The sequence below is a fragment of the Mobula birostris genome, chromosome 10 (genome assembly GCF_030028105.1).
Source record: "Mobula birostris isolate sMobBir1 chromosome 10, sMobBir1.hap1, whole genome shotgun sequence".
NCBI classification, from domain to species: domain Eukaryota; kingdom Metazoa; phylum Chordata; class Chondrichthyes; order Myliobatiformes; family Myliobatidae; genus Mobula; species Mobula birostris.
In genome coordinates, this window is record NC_092379.1 from 40305368 (window position 1) to 40326652 (window position 21285).

Sequence of the window (21285 nt, forward strand, 5' to 3'; positions counted from 1 at the left end):
ACCACCTCACTGTTTATTGCAGTCTTTTTGCACTACTCATTTAGTTTAATTTTTAGTATGTTTCCTATTGCAACTTAGTGTTTTTATGTCGCAAGTTTCGCAACAACTTTCCCAATATATGTCAATGATATGAAACCTGATTCTGATCAAGTGTGGTGAGTCATCACTGGTGACACGGAACAGAATCAGAATTTGGTTTCATATCACTGGGGTACGTCGTGAAACTTGTTGTTGCGTGGTAGCAGTACAATGTGATACATAATAATCAAAACTGTGTATATATATAATAGTTAAATTAATGAAGTAGTGCAAAAAGAGGGGGAGAAAAGTAGCGAGCTCGTGTTCATGGTTTCATTGTCCATTCAGAAACCTGATGGCTGAGGGGAAGGAGCTGTTCCTGAGTTGTTGAGTTTGTGCCTTCAGGCTCCTGTACCTTCTCCCTGATGGTTGCAATGAGAAGAGGGCATGCCCTGGGCGATGGGGGTCCTTGATGGTGGAGGCCGTCTTTTTGAGGCATCGCTCTTTGAAGATGCCCTGGATGCTGGGGAGGTTAGTGCTCATGATGGAGCTGACTGAGTTCACAACTTTCTGTAGCTCCTTTCGGTCCTGTGCAGTGCCCACCCCCCCACCATACCAGATGGTGATGCAGCCGATTAGAATGCTCTCCATGGTACATCTGTAGAGATTTGCAAGTGTGTTTTGCAGACATACTAAATCACCTCAGCTTCCTCATGATATATAGCCGATGTTGTGCCTTCTTTGTAACTGCATCGATATCCTCAGAGATGTTGACACCCAGGAACATGAAATTGCTCACTCTCTCCACTTCTGATCCCTCTGTGAGGACTGATGCATCTTCCCTCGTCTTACCCTTTGAGGTCTGCAATCAGTTCTTTGGTCTTACTGACGTTGAGTGCAAGGTCAGGTACACTTCCCATTCCTATGTCAAAGAGCACCCCACCCCCCTCAATGTTAGACTCGCCGGTGATTCTTGCCCCCGGTACTGCTCCCTCTGGAACAGCGGAGCGTGCTGGCCCTACTGGGCATGAGGTTGGAACATTGAAGGGGTGGGAGAGGGCATTGTTAATATTGGTGCAATGGCTTGGTATTGAAAATCTCGCTATCTCTCCAGGCAGATGCACGGGGAAATTCAGCAGAGTCAGGAGCAGAAGGAAATGCTCCTCAAAGAACGGGGGTTCCCTGAAGAGAACCTGCAAGAAGAGTCCCAGTTGCAGGAGAATCCGACCCTGTTGATCTTGGTGAAGCCAAAGTCACCAGAAGGACTGCAGACGTCATCATCCTCCACTCCTGTAAGAGTTTCTCTTGGTTGACGTGCTAAGTCGCCTTAGGTGGGACTAATGATTTAATCTACGAGATGTAGATGATTTCAGCTGAGCTGACATCTTGTAGATGATTTACAGCTCAGCTCAAAGCAACCTCTCAGCTAGGTCAAGATTGGGAATTAAATATCCAAGGATATCAGGTTATACGGTATGATAGGCAGGAAGGTAAGGGAGGTGGGGTAGCGCTCTAAGGATGAGATCAGTGCGACAGTGAGAGACGATATAAGATCTAAGGAGCAGAACGTTGAGTCCATCTAGGTAGAGATTAGGAATAGTAAGGGAAAAAAAATCCCTGGTGGGAGTTGTCGATCAGCCACCAAATAATCACATTACAGTGGCACAGGCAGTAAACAGAAATATCTCAGGCACGTGAGAATGGAACGGCAGTTATCCTGGGAGACTAACTTGCACATAGATTGGGTGAATCAAGTTGGTCGAGACAGTCTTGTGGAGGACTTCATTGAACGCATAAATGATGGCTTTCTTGAACAGCGTGTTACTTAACCTACAAGAGAATGTGTTATCTTAGATCTGGTCCTGTGCAATGAGAAAGGTAAAATTAGTGATCTTGTAGTTAGGGATCCTCTCGGAAAGAGTGATCACAGTATGACTCAGTTTCCCATACAAATGGAGGGTGCAAAAGTAGTCTGGGAATACAGGCTATATGGTGGAGCAGTGGAAGTCTTTCAAAAAGATTTTTCATGGTGCTCAACAAAAGTATATTCCAGTTAAAAGCACGGACAGTAAGGGTGGGGAGAGCCAGTCTTGGATAACTAAGGAAATTAAAGAAGGCGTCAAACTAAAAGCGTGTGAATAGAAAGCCTCCAAGAGTAGTGGGAAACTGGAAGACTGGGAAAATTTCAAACAGCAACAAAGACCCATCAAGCAACTAATAAAGAAAGGGAATAAGGAAAGAAAATAAACTATAATTCTCCAGACTGTGGGCAGGTTCTGGTGGATGAGAAGACGGCGAATGTCGCGCCACAGTTCAAAAAATGATGTAGGCTAAAGCAGGTAACTACAGGTCAGTTAGTTTAACATCTGTAGTTGGGAAAATGCTTGAAGCTGTCATTGAAGAAGAAATAGTGAGGCATCTGGCAAGAAATGGATCCATCAGGCAGATGCAGCATGGATTCAGCAAGGGCAGATCCTGTTTGACAAAGTTACTGGAGTTCTTTGAGGATATAACAAGTGCAGTGGATAGAGGGGAACAGATGGACGTTATTTACTTGGATTTCTGGAATGTGTTTGATAAGGTGCTGCATAAAAGACTTATCCATAAGATAAGGATGCAAAGAGTTGGGGTGATGTATTAGCATGGATACAGGATTGGTTAACTGAAAGAAAGCAGAGTTGGGATACATGGGTGTTACTCTGGTTGGCAATCAGTAGTGAGCGGTGGTGCCATACGGGTCGGTGCTGGGCCTGCAACTGTTCACGATATATATTAACGATCTCGAAGAGGGAACCGGGTGTAGTGTATCGCTTAAGTTTGCTGATGATACCAAATTGAGTGGAAAGGTAAATTGTGCAGAAGATACAGAGAGATACATATTGATAGGTTAAGTGAGTGGGCAAGGGTCTGGCAGATGGAGTACAATGTTGGTAAATGTGATGTCATCCACTTTGGAAGGAAAAATGGAAGAGCAGATTATTATTTAAACGGTAAAAATTTCCAGCGTACTGCTGTGCTGAGGGACTTGGGAGTACTTGTGCATGAATCACAAAAGGTTGGTTTGCAGGTGCAGCAGGCTATCACAAAAGCAAATGGAATACAGTATTGGCCTTCATTACCAGAGGGACTGAATTGAAGAGCAGGGAAGTTATGCTGCAACTGTACAGGGTACTGGTGAGGCTGCACCTGGAGTACTACATGCAGTTCTGGTCTCCATACTTGAGGAAGGATATACTGGCTTTGGAGGCAGATTGATGGTCAGGTTGGGATTGGTGCGAGGAGAGTCGAGGGCAGTGCATTCAGTGGAGGAGTGATGAAGTTGATGTCCTGTCAGCAATTCGAGATGAGAAGATCCAGAGCAGGCAGAGAACCAGAGCGGGGAGTCCCAAGGAGAGGAGGAGGTGAGTGAGGGTAATTTCAGAGATGTGAGAGCGGATCTTTTACACAGAGAGTGGTGGGTGCCTGCGGTGGTGGCTGAGATAGATACATTAGAGATTTTTAAGAGACATTTAGAGAGGCACATGAATGTGAGGAAGATGGGAGGATATGGACATTGTGTAGGCAGGAGAGATGAGCTTAGTTAGCTATTTGATTACTAATTTAATTGGTCTGGCACAACATTGAGGGCCGAAGGGCCTGTTCCTGTACTATACTGTTGTATGTTCTATTAAAGGACTCCTGACCTCAGCTGCAGGGATATCTTTGAAGGAACGTCTGAGGGTCACGCCAATGGGTCTCTTCACTGCTTTAGCCTTCAGCCCAAGCGGGGCTTTGGTTTGGAGGTTGGGAACGTGAGCTGGCTTTCAAGTTAGCAACCAAACCTGTTGGCAGATGTTTGCCCTGGCCAGACAGCTTGGTGTCAGCGTGAGCGAGAGAGAGAGAGGATTCCAGTCTTTCTGCATGTAAGGATGTAATGCTGAGGCTTTATAAGGCAGTAGTGAGGCCTCACCTAGAGTCTTGTGTGCATTTTTGGGCCCCTTATCTCAGAAAGGATGGACTGATATTGGATGTTTGAATAGGCAACTCAGGCAACGCATCACCAAATAATTAGATAGGGCGTCAGAGGTTAAAGGAAAAATGGGTTTGAGAGGGAAATGGATCAGCCATGATGAAACAGCGGAGCAGACTCGATAGGCTGAAAGGCCTAACTCTGCTCCAATGTCTTAAGTTCTTCCGGTCTTTCATATGGAGACTGTCCTCCAGTCGGCTGAAGGAGTCTGTTAATGAGCTAGACCTGGAGGTCCTCCATTGGTTGGAATGGACCATGGATGTTGTGACCTAGCTGTCTACATGATGTGCAAGCCAGGGAAGTACAACACGGAGAGCAAGTTGTTGCCCACGCAGCAGACGAGCTCTCTCCGTGCAGCTGATGAATGCAAAGGAATGGCAGAGATTGACAGTTTGGCATCAGCCCAAAGCGACTGGTTTTAAGGCATCAGTAACCCACCTGGGTGCCTTCTCCTGGCAGTAGAAACTGTTCCGCCAGTCTTAGTAGCTCAGCCAGACGTGAAGGCCAGGAGCTGGACTTGGTTGTCAGAAGCCTGCCCTGCCGTGCAATGTGATCATGTCTGCTCTATGCTGACTACAATTCTTTTTTTCTTGTACTGGTTTACGTATTAATAAACAGCCAGTAGGTGGAGATTGTGTCTTTCTCAGGTTTTGGCAGTCCATCAGGGTCAAGCATATTTTGCTTCCAACCCACAACACACACACCAAGTGCTGGAGGAATTCAGCAGGTTAGGCAGTAACTCTGGTGAGGAATAGAGTCGATGTTTCAAACCGAGACCCCCTCATCAGGACTGGAAAGGAACTGGGAAGAAGCCAGAATAAGACTGGGAGGTGGTGGGAGCGTGGAGGGAAGGAGTACAAGCTGGCAGGTGATAGGTGAGACCAGGTATGGGGGAAGATGGATAAAGTTGGAAGCTGGAAGGGTTTAGGTCAGGGGTTCCCAATATCATAAAACCACAAGATATGGGAGCAGAATTAGGCCATTAGTCTGCTCTGCATTTCATCATGGCTGATCCATTTTCCCTCTCAGCCCCAATCTCCTGCCTTCTCCCTTTAACCCTTCATGCCCTGACCGAGCTCTGCCTTAAATATACAAAAATACTCGGCCTTCACAGCAGACTGTGGCAATAAATGCCACAGATTCACCACTCTCTGGCTAAAGAACTTTCTTCTCATCTTCCTATTCATCTCTAAAAGGACACCTTGCTATTATGAGGCTGTCCTCTGGTCTTAGACTCCCTACCATAAGAAACATCCTCTCCATGTTCACTCTGAGACCCCTTGCTTAATTGTACTGGTCCATGGCAAGTAAAAGGTTGGGAACCCCTGGTAGAGGTGGAAGAGTTAAAGGGCTGAAGGAGGAGGAATCTGATGGGAGAGGAGAGTGGACCATGGGAGAAGGGGAACTAGGAAGGGAAGAGGGTAAAGATGGGAAGGTCTTCATTGAGTTCACAACATCCAATCTGCTCTGGTACCACAGTATTTATGTGGGCTGTCCTGCTGAGACTCTGGACAATGTTGGCCCCTCCAGGACATTGATAGCTGGGTCTTAAACAACTGTTGGGTCATTGAATATCAGGAGTAAGCAGTTAGATGCCCTCTTGCTGGAGATATCATTACCTGGTGTACTGGTGGCATGATAACTTGGCTTCCTGGTGTCTGGCTATAACACTGAAGAGTCCCAAGCCTACTGTCTCCTCTGTACCACTGGGACCTTTCTTACCTGTCTGCTGTAGTAGTGAAATCTGCCCCAAAACCTTGTAAATTATAATTCTTTTGAGGACAAAGAAATCTGGCTGTGGGAAACAAGCTTCGATTGTGTAGAGCTTTTTATTGATGGCATGAACTTCTATTTTTCCAACTACCGGTAATTTTTTTCCCTCCTGCTTCCAATTCCCCATTCTGGCCTCTTTTCCACATCTCCCTATCACCTCCCCTGGTACCCCTCCTCCTTCCCTTTCTCCTGTGGTCCACTGTCCTCTCCTATCAGATTCCTCCTTCTCCAGCCCTTTTACCTTTTCCATCTATCGCCTTCTAGCTTCTTACTTCATCCCGCTCCCCCACCCACCTAGCTCCACACATAATCTTCCAGCGAGTCCTCCTTCCCTTCTCCCCACCTTTTTTATTCTGGCTTCTTCCCCCTTCCCTTTCCAGTCCTGATGTAGGGTCTTGGCCCGGAAACGTCAACTGTTTATTCATTTCCATAGATGTTGAATGACTTGCTGAGTTCCTCCAGTATTTTGTGTGTAGAATTCCATTTGCCTTTGCCATTATGTACATTACTCACAGCTAACTTTCTGTGACGGACCCCCCCCCAGCTCTCCCTGTACAGTAACATTCTGTGATGTCGCTCTCTCTCTCTCTGTTTAAAGGATATTTTACTTTCTTACTCCTTTCACCATCATCATTATGTGTCATGCCGTATGATGTGAGCAATCATGGTCTTTGGCACTGTGGGCAATGGCAAACCTCTTCTGGGCCAGTGTCTTTACAAGACGGGTGACCCTAGCCATTATCAATACTCTTCAGAGACTGTCTGCCTGGCATCAGTGGTCGTATAACCAGGACTTGTGATATGCACTGGCTGTTCGTACAACCAACCACCACCTGCTTCTGTGGCTTCATGTGACCCTGATCAGGAGGGCTAAGCAGGTGCTATTCCTTGCCCAAGGGTGACCTGCAGACTAGTGGAGGGAAGGATCACCTTACACCTCCTTTGGTAGAGATGTATCTCCACCCCACCACCCAGCTACACCATTAACCACACATTATAGTCCAGCTCCCCTGTGGCATTTACCCTTCAGGGAAATATCTAAAATAACTCACACAAAATGCTGGAGGAACTCAGTAGGCCAGGCTACAGTGAATTCTAAATCACAACTGTCTATGTTAAAAAGAAATTACTTCATTGCCCCTCTGACCCAGGCCCAGGCTGATTCCAGACCGAACAGGAGGCCTGAGCGGAAATCCAGGAACTGGAATCTCAGTAGCCAAAGTGAAGAGATTTATGGCAACTTGAGAATTATCCTCAATCTCTTTCCTCCAGTTATTGACCCTCCTGCCACTGAAAGCAGTTTCTCTTGACCCACCGTCCAGTATTTGATTGCCTCTAATAAATCTGCCTTTATCACCTGTCTCAAAGGGCAGTAGCACTGGGGCTTCTCACATCTCACCACATTAAATGGTCCCCTCTCCCTGGGCCAGCTGCTCACTGACCTGTTCCGGTATCAGGAATGGCATTATTAGTGTCATGTTATTCTATAATATCATGGAAATAAATCTTTGACTACATCGTGTTCTTGTCACTGGTGCCATTGTCAAGGATTCTCCTGCACGCCTCTCTGAGTCTTTGAGGCGAAACTGAATGGTATTCTGAGCGTCACAAGTTCAGGAAGTTCATCTGACACTGACTGCCAAGATTGTTTTTTTACTGAGTGTTTTAAAATGCCAGCTGTTTTCAAAGTTTTTTTTCTTCTGTATTCTTCAGACCAGCCAAGTGCTAGGAATTGTCTCCAGCCCAAGCCAGCGAGCAGGCGGCTGGGAGGAGAAGAATGTGGGCCACAGCTGTGAGTTGTCTCCAGGAAGAGCAGATGTTGAGCCAGAGCTGGTTTCTGAACAGAAGGCTGATGGCACAGAACACTGCTCGCTGCTCCAGAACCAATCCCAAGCAGAGCAGAAAGAACCAGGCCAGAAGCAGCAGCAGACAGAGGTTCCATCGGAGATCCCTGCTGAAGCACAAGAGGGAAATGCTGTGAGTGAGGCAGTGAACCAACCGGAGGCCAATGTGCAAAAGTTACAACAGCAGGCCCAAGTCCTGGATAACCAAGAGGCCGAAGACGGGGATCAGCAGCAGGTACAAGATCTGGTCCCACTGGAGCCCCAAGCTGTGAAAGAGGCCAAAGACCTGGCGCAGCAGGAGGCAGGAGATGAAAATGGGCAGGAGTCACAATCTCCACCTCTACTGGTAATGTTGCAACTCTAACAAAACCCTAGTTAGACTACGCTTGGGAGTATTGTGTTCAGTTCCAGTCACCTCATTACAGGAAGGATGTGGAAGCTTTAGGTAAGGTGCAGAGGAGATTTACCAGGATGCTGCCTGAACTGGAGGGCATGTCTCGTGAAGATAGGTTTAGCCAGCTGAGGCTTTTCTCTTTGGAGCAAAGAAGGATGAGGGGTGACTTGATGGAAGTGTGTAAGACAGATCAATTGGACAGCCAGAGTTTTCTTCCCAGGCAGAAATGGCAAATGCCAGGAAGCATAATTTCAAGGCGATGGGAGGGAAATATAGAGGGGATGATAGAGGCAGAGAGTAGTGGGTGCATGGAACACCCTGTCATGGGTGGTGCTAAAGGCAGATACATTAGGGGCATTCAGGAAATGCTTAGATGGGCACATGATGATGGAAAAATAGAGGGTTAAGTAGGAGAGAAGGGTTAGATTGATCTTAAAGTAGGTTAAAAGTTGGTACAACATGGTGGGTAAAAAGGAATGCACTGTGCTGTGGTGTTCGATGATCTATGTTCTAAATCACACATAGGCAAGTTGAGAATTTGAATTGACCAAGGCCTGTGTCAACAGGAAGCCCAAGTCATAGTCACAGAGCTATCAGTCCCTTTGCCCTAATGCCAACCACGATTACAGGGACTTGAGGACCTGAGTTATAGGAAAAGGCTGAATTGTTTGGGACTTCATTCCCCGGGGTGTAGGAGGTGGAGGGGAGACTTGATTGAGGTATACAAAATGATGAGAAGTATCCATAGTGTAAAGGCAGGCAGGCTTTTCCCACTGAGATTGGGTGGCACTGAACTGGAGGTCATAGGTTAAGGGTGAAAGGTGAGTGTTCAAGGGGAACCTGAGGGGAATCTTCTTCACTCAGAGTGTGGAATGAGCTGCCAGCGGAAGTGGTAAATTGTGGTTAGATTGCAATATTGAAGAGAAGTTTGGATGGGTCCATAGATGGGAGGGTAGGGATGGCTACAGTCCAGGTGCTGGACGACAGGACTCGGCAGATTAATAAATTGGCGCGGCCTGGATGTGCTGAAAGGCCTATTTATGAACTAAATGACTCTTTGGCTGCTAATCTGTACTCAAATACTCTACCACTGAGCTTATAAAATTAATTTTAAAATGACAAAATTTTAGAAAATACTAGAAACTGGAGCAGACCATGAATTTTTTGGCCTCTGTAAGACCATAAGACATAGGAGCAGAATTAGGCCATTTGACCCATTGAGTCTGCTCTGCCATTCCATCGTGGCTGATTTACTATCTCTCTCAACCCTGTTCTCCTGCCTTCTCCCCATATCATTTGACACCCTGACTAATCAAGAACCTGCCAACCTTCGGTTTAAATATACCCAATGACCTGGCCTCCGCAGCCGTCTTGTGGTAACAGATTTCACAGATTCACTACCCAATGACTGGATGCATTCTATGACCCTTATAGGATTCCATGCGTTTACAGGCTCTCTCAGGGTTAAGACAGGGTTCAGTTCCTGAGAACGGTCTGTAAGATGGAAATGAACAGAAATAGTGCACGGGACAGGGTCACAGAAAAATCTACGACAGGGGAGCGAACAGGTGTGGCAAGAGCAGCTGCCAGCCCGTCTCACTGACCCAGTGAGAGGCCGAATTGAATTTGATTGAATTGAATATTATTTCTTACATCCTTGACATACACGAGGAGTAAAAATCTTTATGTTACATCTCAGTTTGAATGTGCAATGTGTAAATTGTAGTAATTTGTAATAAATAGTATGTCCAGTAAGTTATACAACAGTACAGTCAATATAGCTCAGAAATACAGTTGTGTCAGCGTGAATTAATCAGTCTGATGGCCTGGTGGAAGAAGCTGTCCTGGAGCCTGTTGGTCCTGGCTTTAATGCTGCGGTACCATTTCCCGGATGGTAGCAACTGGAACAGTTTGTGGTTGGGGTGACTTGGGTCCCCAATGATCCTGCAGCCCCTTTGTACACACCTGTCCTTGAAAATGTCCTGAATCATGGGAAGTTCACAACTACAGATGTGCTGGGCTGTCCACACCACTCTCTGCAGAGTCTTGTGATTGAGGGAGGTACAGTTCCCATACCAGGCACTGATGCAGCCAGTCAGGATGCTCTCAGTTGTGCCCCTGTAGAAAGTTCTTAGGATCTGGGGACTCATGCCGAATTTCTTCAACCGTCTGAGGTGAAAGAGGCGCTGCTGTGCTTTTTTCACCACACAGCTGATATGTACAGACCACGTGAGATCCTCGGTGACGTGTATACCGAGGAACTTGAAGCTGTTCACCCTCTCAACCCCAGATCCATTGATGTCTCCATTCCTCCTGTAATCTACAACCAGCTCCTTTGTTTTTGCGACATTGAGGGAGAGGTTGTTTTCTTGACACCACTGTGTCAGGGTGATGACCACTTCTCTGTGGGCTGCCTTGTTATTATTTGAGATCAGGCCAGTCAGTGTATAGAGAGTCTGTTCAGTGGTCCCATCACTGCTCGGCCTGAACCGGCCCCCTGATTGTAGTGGCTTGGCTGGATCGAGAATGCAGTGTGGGGAGTGAACACCAACTTACAGAATCACCAACGCCATCTGGGGCACAGGCCTTTGACAGCAGCTCACCAGAGTCCTCCATCCTGGGAGTCTTTCAACCTGTTCCCAGGTGTGGCCCATCTTCTTGGCATATCCTTCCTCTCCCAGGGATGGAGCTTCTGTTGGGGTTTCTGTAGCTCTGGGTTTTTAACCCCATGCCCAGGTGGGAGGGTTGGTGGGAGTGAAAGCAGTTGGGAAAGCTCCATTCCCACAAGGTAGAAGATTCCTGCGGTGTCGGAGAGTCATAGAAAAATACGGCAGAGAAGCAGGCCCTTCAGCCCATCTAGACCATGCTGAGCCATTTTAAACCATCTATTCCCATCGACCTGCACCGGGACCATTGCCATCCATATCCCCTACCATCCGTGTACCTATCCAAACTTCTCTTAAACGTGGAAACCGAGCTCGCATGCACCACTTATGCTGGCAGCTTGTTCCAAGCTGTCCCCACCCTCTGAGTGAAAATGTTTCCCCTCATGTTTCCAGGTTGCAAATGCAGTTACTGCTTTGCCCATCCTGAAAGAAACTGTCCGAGTTTTGAACAGATACTAATGGGTCCCTTGCAATTATTTCCCGAGAACATTAAACTGATCCAACACCGTGCCTTTTCTTTAAAATATCTCAGTCAGGTTAGACTGGAATGTCTAGACAGAGCGGACGTGGAGAGGATGTTTCTGAAAGTGGGAGAGTGGAGTACCAGACAGTGCAGCCTCAGAAATGAGGTTCGTCACTTTAGAGTAGAGATGGGGAAGAATTTCTTCAGCCAGAGGGTAGTGAATCTGGAATTCATCGTCACAGGAGGCCAAGTCATTGGGGATATTTAAAACCAGAGTTTGATAGGCTCTTGATTAGTCAGGGCATCAAAGGTTATGGCAAGAAGGCAGGAGAATGTGGTTGAGGTTATAAATCAGCCATGATGGAATAGAAGGACGTCCCTTTAGAACGGAGATGAGAAGGAATTTCTTTAGCCGAAGGGTGGTGAATCTGTGGAATTCATCGCCACAGACGGCTGTGGAGGTGTACTTAAAATGAAGGTTAAGAGGCTCTTGATTAGTAAGGGTGTCAGAGGTTACAGGGAGAAGGCAGAAGGCTGGGGTTGAGATGGACAATAAATCAGCCATGAAGGAATGATGGAGCAGACTCGGAGGGCCAAGTGGCCTAATTCTGTTGCTAAGATTTATGGTCTATCTACGAATAGGTTATGAGGTCAGCACAACATCGTGGGCTGAATGGCCTGCAAAATTATGTGTTCTAAACCTTTCATCTATATTTCTGTTTTCTTCAGAATACCCAGTCGGAGATCTTTGAGGAGCTTGACCAGAAGAGTACAATTGTTGCGGAGGAAACCGAACCAGTGGATGCGTGCAGCACGCTGCCAGCCGAAAGCACAGAGCAGAATGGGAGCTCGAGGCAATTCCTCCCTGAGGTCCAGAGTCAGCCCAGGAGCCAAGGTGGCCTCGAGGCCCAGGCATTCCCCCAAGAGGGGCAAAAGGCCGCAAGAGAGACGCTGAGCGCAACGGGCAACCCGCATGCCGCCTCGAAGGCCATCAAGAAGTTGTCTAAGGTTCTGAAACGCAACCGCAGCCAAGTGGGCCTGGCAAGCAATGTGAATTGTTCCGGACAGACTGATGCTGCAGGGCACGCTAATGTCACTGAGGAGATTTCAAATGCACCTCGGGATCAGCGTGATTCCTGTTGCAACTGCTGGGGTTACAGTAAGTGAAATACAACCTTTTAGCCTTCTAAACTCGAAATCTGGGTTTCCTCACTTGCAGGGACTCCACAGTTTGTGTTCTCAGTATTACTTGTTTAGTCTTTGTATTTGCACAGTTTGTCTTCTGTTGCACATTGGTTGCTTGTCAGTGATTGTGTGTACAGTGCCTCTAAAAAAGCATTCGTCCCCCTTGGAGGTTTTCATGTTTTGTTGTTTTACAACACCGAATCATAGTGGATTTAATTTGGCTGTTTTGACACTGATCAACAGAGAAAACCTCTTTTGTGACCAAGTGAAAACAGATCTCTACAAAGTGCTCTAAATTAATTACAATTATTAAACACAAAACAATTGACTACATAAGTATTTTTCCCCTTCAAGTCACTATTTAATAGATGCACCTTTGGCAGCAATTATAGCCTTGAGTCTGTGTGGACTGGTCTCCATCAGCTTTGCACATCTGGACACTGCAATTTTTCCCCTTCCCCTTCCTTCTTTACAAAACTGCTCAAACTCTGCTGGATTTGCATGAGGATTCCATGGGGCAACACCGTAGCGTAGTGGTTAGCGCAATACTTTACAGTACCGGTGACCCCAGTTCAATTTCAGCCGTTGCCCGTAAAGAATTTGTATGTTCTCCCCATGACCACGAGTGTTTCCTCCAGGTGCTCTGGTTTCCTCCCACAGCCCAAAGACCTACCAGTTGGTAGGTTGATTGGTGGTTGTAAAACTGTCCTGTGATTGGGCTGGGATTAAATCGGGGGATTGCTGAATGTGTGCTAGATTTTATTACAGCCTTGTGGGCTGAGCAAAACTGAATTATTAGTTGTTGAATTAAGTGTTTCAGGAAACAATTAAGTGCCCAACGTGTCACCAGCACCAGACTACCAGCCATCAAGGATGTATTCCAAGTTCAAAGTACAAAGTACAGTAATTATCAAAGTATGCTTACGGTGCACAGCCTCGAGGCTCATCTTCTTGCAGGCAGCCACAAACAAAGAAATGTCAGAGAACCCACTTAAAGAAAGCACCCCACGAAACAAGACCATCAGACGTGCAAAGTCACGCAAACAACAGAAACAACAAACGAGTAACGCTCAGAACATCAAACATCAGAACGCAGGATCCCCAGAAGTGGGTCCACACCCACGAGCCACCGGGGGGTGAGTGAAGCCGGTCCAGGAGCTTACCCACCATCAAGGGCCGGGAAAGGGCCAGTAACGTCAGGGAGGATCCCACCCACCCTGCTCACGGACTGTTTCCTGTCAGAGTCACCCTGCTCATGGATCATTTCCTGTCAGAGTCACCTTCTGTACAGACACTCAGTGATTCAGGAACAGCCTCTCCCCTGTCATCAGATTTCTGAATGGACATCGAACCTGTGAACACTAACTCACTATTTTCTTTTTGTCTTTTTGCACGACTTGTTTAATTGTTTAATTTTTTAATTTTTTATATATTTACTGTAATTTACAGCTTTATTTTCTATTGCAAGGTACTGCTGCCGCACAACGACAAATTTCATGGTATATACTGATTGATTGTGATTTTGAGACACTCCTGTGCCTAGAGTCACTTTATGCACGTACAGTCAATCCATGTATATAAGCTATCTTATGTATTTATATTTATTGTGTTTTTATTATTATTATTATTGTGTTCTTTATCTTATGGAGTTTATCTTAGTAGTGAGTTAAGCATCGATTTGTCGAACTTCTAGTTTTCTTCTTCACCATTCCCCATTCTCATTTCTCTCTCTCACCTTATCTCCTTACCTGCCCATCACCTCCCTCTGGTGCTCCACCATCGTCCCCTTCTTCCATGGCCTTCTGTCCTCTCCTATCAGATTCCCCCTTCCCCAGCCCTTCATCACCTCCACCAATCGACTTCCCAGCTCTTTACTTCACCCCACCCCCTCTTCCGGTCTCACCTATCACCTACCACCTCGTACTTCTTCCTCTCCTCCCCCACCCTCAACGTCTTCTCCCTTCCTTTCCAGTCCTGATGAAGGGCCTCAGCCTAAAGCCTCGACTGTTTACACTTTTCCGTAAATGCTGCCTGACCTACTGGGTTTTTCTGGCACTTTGTGTGTGTTGCCTTGGATTTCCAGCATCTGCAGATCTTCTTGTGTTTGGCTTGGTGTGCTTTATTTATCTCCTGCATCCCATCCAGAGTTACGATTATTTCGTTCTCCTTGACACTTGTGTACTGAAAATGACACTAAACAATCTTGAATGTTTTTCGTTAGCTAAAGTATTCAGTTCATACCCCAGACAGGATCTGCTGCAGGAGCTGGTTACGGGACAGTGCCGTGGAACGCGACTGCAGGAACCCGCCCGAGCACCAGCAGAATCAAGTTGCCGAGAGGTTTCCCAACGCGTCTGCCTATCCCGAGAGGGTGACCGAGGACAGGAGCAGAGGGAAGCTGTGCGTGTCCTCCGAGCCCCCAACTTTGCACCTCCGTGGCTCTACCTGTTCCACAAAACCCAGGATTAGACAAAGGGACCTCAACAGTCATGGCAGGTAAAAAAAAAAAAAGGTGAACGCCAGAAGTTTTCTCTAGGGTTTCCTCTGGGTGCTCCGGTTTCCTCCCACTGTCCAAAGACATACTGGTCAGTAGTTTAATTGGTCATTGTAAATTGCCCCATGATTAGGCTGGTGTTAAATCGGGAGATCGCTGGGCGGTGAGGCTCGAAGGGCCGGAAGGGTCAATTCTGTGCCGTCTCTCAATCAATGAATCAACCAACCTAACCCTCCCCTCCCGCATAGCCTGCCATTTTCCATCATCCGTCAGCCTATCTAAGTGTCTGTAAAGCACCACAGTCAGCGTAATGCCTTCAGTGCCACCAGGTTCAGGAACAGTTATTACCACTCAACCATCAGGGTGAAGGTACAGGAACCTCAGGACCCACACCACCGGTTCAGGAACAGTTATTACCCCTCAGCCATCGGGAAGGACGTACAGGAGCCTCAGGACCCACACCATCAGGGTCAGGAACAGTTATTACCCCTCAGCCAGGGGTGCAGTGCTGCTGGATCTCACCGGAGTGCCACTCCGGCACCTCTGTAAAAAAATGTCAAAATATACAAGCGGGGAATTTAACAGCGGCCGCTATAGTTGATTGGAAAGAGGCTCTTTTTCTCTTTGTGTTGATAGGAAAAAGAGTAGTGAGCAATGAACGAGACGAAATACATTTCCAAATCTCCCAAATGGCTGCTCTCCTCCCCTGTTAACATTTCTCACTTACAAAATACGATATTTTCTATTCGTACAGATACAATTATAATTTCTGTAAAGATTCAAGCTTCTTTCACTTTTTACATACTTAAAGACTAAACAGGATCTGTATTGGTCTAACCATGTAATACCCGATGTGTGAGGATATTGTGAATATCCAGACACACAGGTACACTTCCTGTCCAACCATTTCTGCGAGAGAAACGGTACGAGGCAGAGTTGCCAACCTACCGCTTTTGATACTAATATTCACCAATATTCGTGGCTTTACCAATCGTTCATCAGGCGTTCTTGTTTCATACTTGATTACTTGGTTCCAGTTTAGGTGGCTGAAAGTGTAAAAAACTTATTTGCTTTGTTTCTGTTATTTTGATACCTGCTTAGGAACACTGCTCAGCACTGCGGGCCCTGCTGTCTGCTCTGAATCAGCCGTAGAAGTAAGCCTACATCTGTGGTGGTCGCCAATACAAAAGTAAATTTTTCTCACTAACAACCCTATGGCTTCTAAGCAAACGACGTTACCTTACTTGCTTGATAATTATATTTTATGATAATTAGTAATACTTTGTCATATTATTAAATTAAGTATTATATGTTTTATTGTACCAGTTATACACTGAAGTGTAGTGATAGGCTATAATCTTGTTAATGTCGTAACTATCACTATATTTCTGTGGAGCTTGGGAATTCATGTATTTCTTTCATCTTGGTTCAGTGCCTGACATTATAAGAAGCCCTATTCACATATATATGTCACACCCAATTTGTGTACCTGCTCAAGGCGAGTGAAGAGGACGGACGAGTGCGGGAGCGGTCGGCGGTTCCGGGATGGCGGATACTGGAATTCGACGGTTCGGAGGTTGTTGGAGGTTCGGAGGTCGTTTGTGGACGGATCGGGGAGGTGTGAGCTCCAACGACTTAATTTGGTGCACAAAACTGACAAATTTACTGAGTGGCACCTTTGTTTTTTTTTTGTGTCCACTAACCACACCACCAAAAAGAGTTATAAAGTGTAACTTAACTGTACATTGTGTATTGTCTGATATTTTACAGTGTGGGCTTGTATCGGGGTGCATTACGTAGCGTCTACGCAAACGTGAGTACACAGTTTGGTAGGGCCTACGGCAGTTCCCCTAGACGGACGTGAGTTGATCGAGCCGAGCGTTACATATCTATCTAGCTGAGGTGCCTGAGACTTTTGCACACACCGCTGTATTTGTCAACATGGAGCGGAGAGCGAGCTTGTAAATCTGGCAGGAGCAAAGAATGTTGGGAATGGCGAGGATGGAGCACCGCAGGAGGGGTGTGGGACAAGTGACAGAAGAGGAGTGCCAGTGCACTTGGATGGCATGGTTACAGACACACCCAGCCCTGAGACACCAGGCAAGGCCATTTGATTCCAAACAATTGGTTTATTGGTCATTACAGATGGCTCTTTGGTGCTTCCCACTCACTGCCTCTCCCTTCCCCTATTCCCAACCATGATCCCCCCTCTCCCAGTCCACAATAGAGACCCACATCAGAATCAGGTTGATCATCACTCACATACGTAATGAAATTTGTATTTTTTTTTTGCAGCAGTACAGTGTAATCCATAAAATCACTACAGCGCTGTGCAAAAGTCTTTGGCACGCTATTTATATATATGTTTGTGTGTGTGTGTGTCTGTCCCTAAGAATTTGGCACAGTACTGTACATACTTTGATAGAAAATTTTTCAAAGTTCCAAGTTCAAAGTAAACTTTCACTTTTCATCTTGCAGGCGGTAACAGTCCACGTTGGCAATGATCTGCAGAAAAACCGCTTCAGCCGTTTCTAGGAGATTCAACGCCTCTACAGTGCACTGATGCCCCTGTCCACTTACGCTCCAGCCTCTTCCGTCTTGGACGTGATACGACGCTGCTTAAATTTGAGAAGAAATCATTTTATAACTTACTAATCTACTGTGTGGAAATTTTAGTCCTTAACTTCCTACTTTTTGTAAATGTATCTGTTTCCAAAACGTATTAAATATATTTAAAGCTTGCAAACCACTGTAATGTTGCATCAGTTCTTTTGCCTCCCCAGTAGATAACGTGTTGATGATATTTTACCTGTATGGTTGAGGGAGGGAGAGATAGCGGTGGGAACATTGACACATAGAAACAAAAAAAATTTACAGCACAATACAGGCCCTTTGGCCCACAAAGCTGTACCGAACATGTCCCTACCTTAGAAATTACCTAGGGTTACCCATAGCCCTCTATTTTTCTAAGCTCCATGTTCCTACCCAGGAGTCTCTTAAGAGACCGTTTTGTTTCCGCCTCCACCACCACCGCTGGCAGCCCATTCCATGCACTCACCACTCTCTGCATAGAAAAACTTACCCCTGACATCTCCTCTGTACCTACTTCCAAGCACCTTAAAACTATGTCCTCTCGTGCTAGCCAGTTCAGCCCTGGGGAAAAGCCTCTGACTGTCCACACAATCAATGCTTCTGATTATCTTGTACACCTCTATCAGCCACCTTTCATCCTCCGTCGCTCCAAGGAGAAAGGGCTGAATTCACTCAATCTATTCTCACAAGGCATGCCCTCCAATCCAGGCAACATCCTTGTAAATCTCCTCTGCACCCTTTCTATGGTTTCCACATCCTTCCTATAGTGAGGCGACCAGAATTGAGCGCAGTACTCCAAGTGGGGTCTGACCAGGGTCCTAAGGAGCTGCAACATTACATCTCGGCTCTTAAACTCAATCCCACAATTGATGAAGGCCAATGCACTGTATGCGTTTGTAACCATAGAGTCAACCTGCGTAGCAGCTTTGAGTGTCCTATGGACTCAGACCCCAAGACCCCTCTGATCCTCCACACCGCCAAGAGTCATCATTAATACTATTTTCTGCCAACATATTTGACCTACCAAAATGAACCACCTCACACTTATCTGGGTTGAACGCCATCTGCCGTTTCTCAGCCCAGTTTTGCATCCTATCAATGTCCCACTTTAACCTCTGACAGCCATCCACACTGTCCACAACACACCCAACCTTTATGTCATCAGCAAATTTACTAACCCACCCCTCCACTTCCTCACTTCCTCATCCAGGTCATTTATAAAAAAATCACAAAGAGTAGGGGTCCCAGAACAGATCCCTGAGGGACACCGCTGGTCACCGGCCTTCATGCAGAATATGACCCATCTACAACCAGTCTTTGCCTTCTGTGGGAAAGCCAGTTCTAGATCCACAAAGCAACGTCCCCTTGGATCCCATGCCTCCTTACTTTCTCAATAAGCCTTGCATGGGGTATCTTATCAAATGGCTTGCTAAGATCCATGTACACTACAACTATGGCTCTACCTTCTTCAATGTGCTTAGTCACATCCTCAAAAAATTCAATCAGGATGTAGGGCACGACCTGCCTTTGACAAAACCATGCTGACTATTTCTAACCATATTATGCCTCTCCAAATGTTCACAAATCCTGCCTCTCAGGGCCTTCTCCATCAACTTACCAACCACTGAAGTAAGACTCACTGGCCTATAATTTCCTGGGATATCTCTACTCCCTTTCTTGAATAAGGGAACAACATCCGCTACTCTCCAATCCTCCGGAGCCTCGCCTCATTGATGATGCAAAGATAATTGCCAGAGGTTCAGCAATCTCCTCACTTGCTTCCCACAGTAGCCTGGGGTACATCCCGTCTGGTCCCGGTGACTTATTCAACTTGATGCTTTCCTAAAGCTCCAGCACATCCTCTTTCTTAATATCTACATTCTCAAGCTTTTCAGTCCACTGCAAGTCATCCCTACAATCGCCAAGATCCTTTTCTGCCAAGACTATATGGTCAGTAAAGAAACGAAATAAAAACAAGGGCCCAATCTTATCAAACAGACTGTTGCGCAAAGTTGGAACTCACTGATAAGTCGATCGTTCGCCCTTCGGATTCTCGCTCCACGTCCGGCGGTCTCCCAACATGTGTAGATGTAATCTAAGGCGGGGGGCGGGGGTTGTTGTCCCTGATGATGGAGACTGGTTCCCTGTCACATCGCTCTGGGTAGTTTTTTTCTGGATATCCGTTCTGACACGTGATGTCCGGCGCCGAGAGGAAAACTTCCAGGAGCTGAACTGGCAGGGGAGAGAAGGTGATGAAGAGCTAAGATCAAGCGTTCTTTACCGGAACGCTCTGATCGCCGGTGGTCATTTCAGCACACAGAGAGCGTTGGCAGGGGAGCGGCCTCGGGCTGACACGGGGTGGAATGTGGAGGGAATCGGCTCCGAAATCTGGCCCTTTCCCCCTGTGCAGCGGCGATGGAGGGAAGGATGGCTGGAGAGACGAACGCATCAGAGAAGAGGAAGGCTGGAGAGACCAGCGCTTCGATTCGTGGGGCTGGGGTCAAGAAGACGGTCAGACTGAGCGTTCGAGATTTGAAAGAAGGCAACGGTTTCAGTAGGGAGACCTTCATTTGCAAGGTGCTACCGGATTGCCGTGGCTTCAAGGTGAACGATCTTTACAGCGTCCGGGATTTCGCCGGTTACTACGACGTCACCTTCGGGCATGCCCCAGGGTGGCAGACGTTACGTGACTGCTTCAGTGAGAAGGGGAGCGAGGCGCCGCTGTCGCTACTAAAAGCGCAGCCCCTCTACGCCGACGTAACGCAGCAAGAGAGAACGGTTCTGGTACAAATGTTCAACCCCTATGTACCGGTCGTTGGCATCCTCACATTCCCAGCGCGATATGTGGAGAGCGTGGGCAAGTGTGAGAACGTCAACGACAGTCTGGGAGTATGGACAAGTAAAGGGCAGGTCAGGGTGAAGCTGAGGGTGGACACCAGCGGCTGTGTCATCCATCCATCCTCAGTGTTCGCAACAGGAGGGAACCGGGGCTTCCTGGTTTATGCCGGGCAACCCAAGGTGTGCCGGAACTGCGGTAAGGCGGAGCACATCGCAGCCCAGTGTAAGGCTGTGCTGTGCAGAAACTGCAAGGTGGAGGGACACGGAGGCCAAGTCCTGCCACCTCTGCGGGCAGGCGGACCACCTGTACAGGGCCTGACCGAAACGGGCGGGCTCCTACGCACAGGTGGCCGGGAGAGATGATAACATCGGAAAGGCCCGGGATGAGGAAGAGGCACAAAGATCTTTCTTTCTTTTTAAATCTTTTTATTGAATTAGTACACAAAGAGTAAAATATATAGCAACCAATACATTGTTAGGATATAAATATAAAAGTAATATTAATACAAAAGAAAACAATACAACGTATGTTAATTATAGAATAACAAGGTAATATAATTGCATACTAATTCTTCATAGATACCAACAGAACGAAAAAAAACAGAAAGAAAACCTACCGTGCAACTAACCTAACAAAGCAAAGCAATAGGCTAACTGGGTATATACTGGACTTTAAACAATTAAACAATCGCGTCCTCAAACCCGGCAGATAAAATCCACGAAGGGAATGTATACGTAGTCAGAGAGAAAAAAAATAGTTACATTAAATGAAAATATTGAATAAATGATCTCCAGGTCTGTTCAAATTTAACTGAAGTATCATAAAGATTACTTCTGATTCTTTCCAAATTTAGACACAGTATCGTTTGAGAGAACCAAAAAAACGTAGTTGGGGCATTAATCTCCTTCCAATGTTGTAGAATACATCTTTTCGCCATTAAAGTAAGAAATGCAGTCATTCTACGCGCTGAGGGGGGTAAATTATTAGAAGGTTTAGGTAATCCAAAGA

At 46.5% G+C, this 21285-nt stretch overlaps 1 protein-coding gene across 1 annotated transcript in view; it reads left to right on the forward strand.

Moving 5' to 3' along the window:
- LOC140203612 (uncharacterized) overlaps window positions 1-14852 on the forward strand; it is a 32275-nt gene extending 17423 nt beyond the window's left edge. The window contains exons 6-9 of the mRNA XM_072269660.1: window positions 1137-1310; window positions 7514-7990; window positions 11897-12326; window positions 14599-14852. Coding sequence (XP_072125761.1) covers window positions 1137-1310; window positions 7514-7990; window positions 11897-12326; window positions 14599-14852 — 1335 coding nt within the window. The remainder of the gene's footprint in view (window positions 1-1136; window positions 1311-7513; window positions 7991-11896; window positions 12327-14598) is intronic.
- Window positions 14853-21285: the final 6433 nt, after the last annotated feature.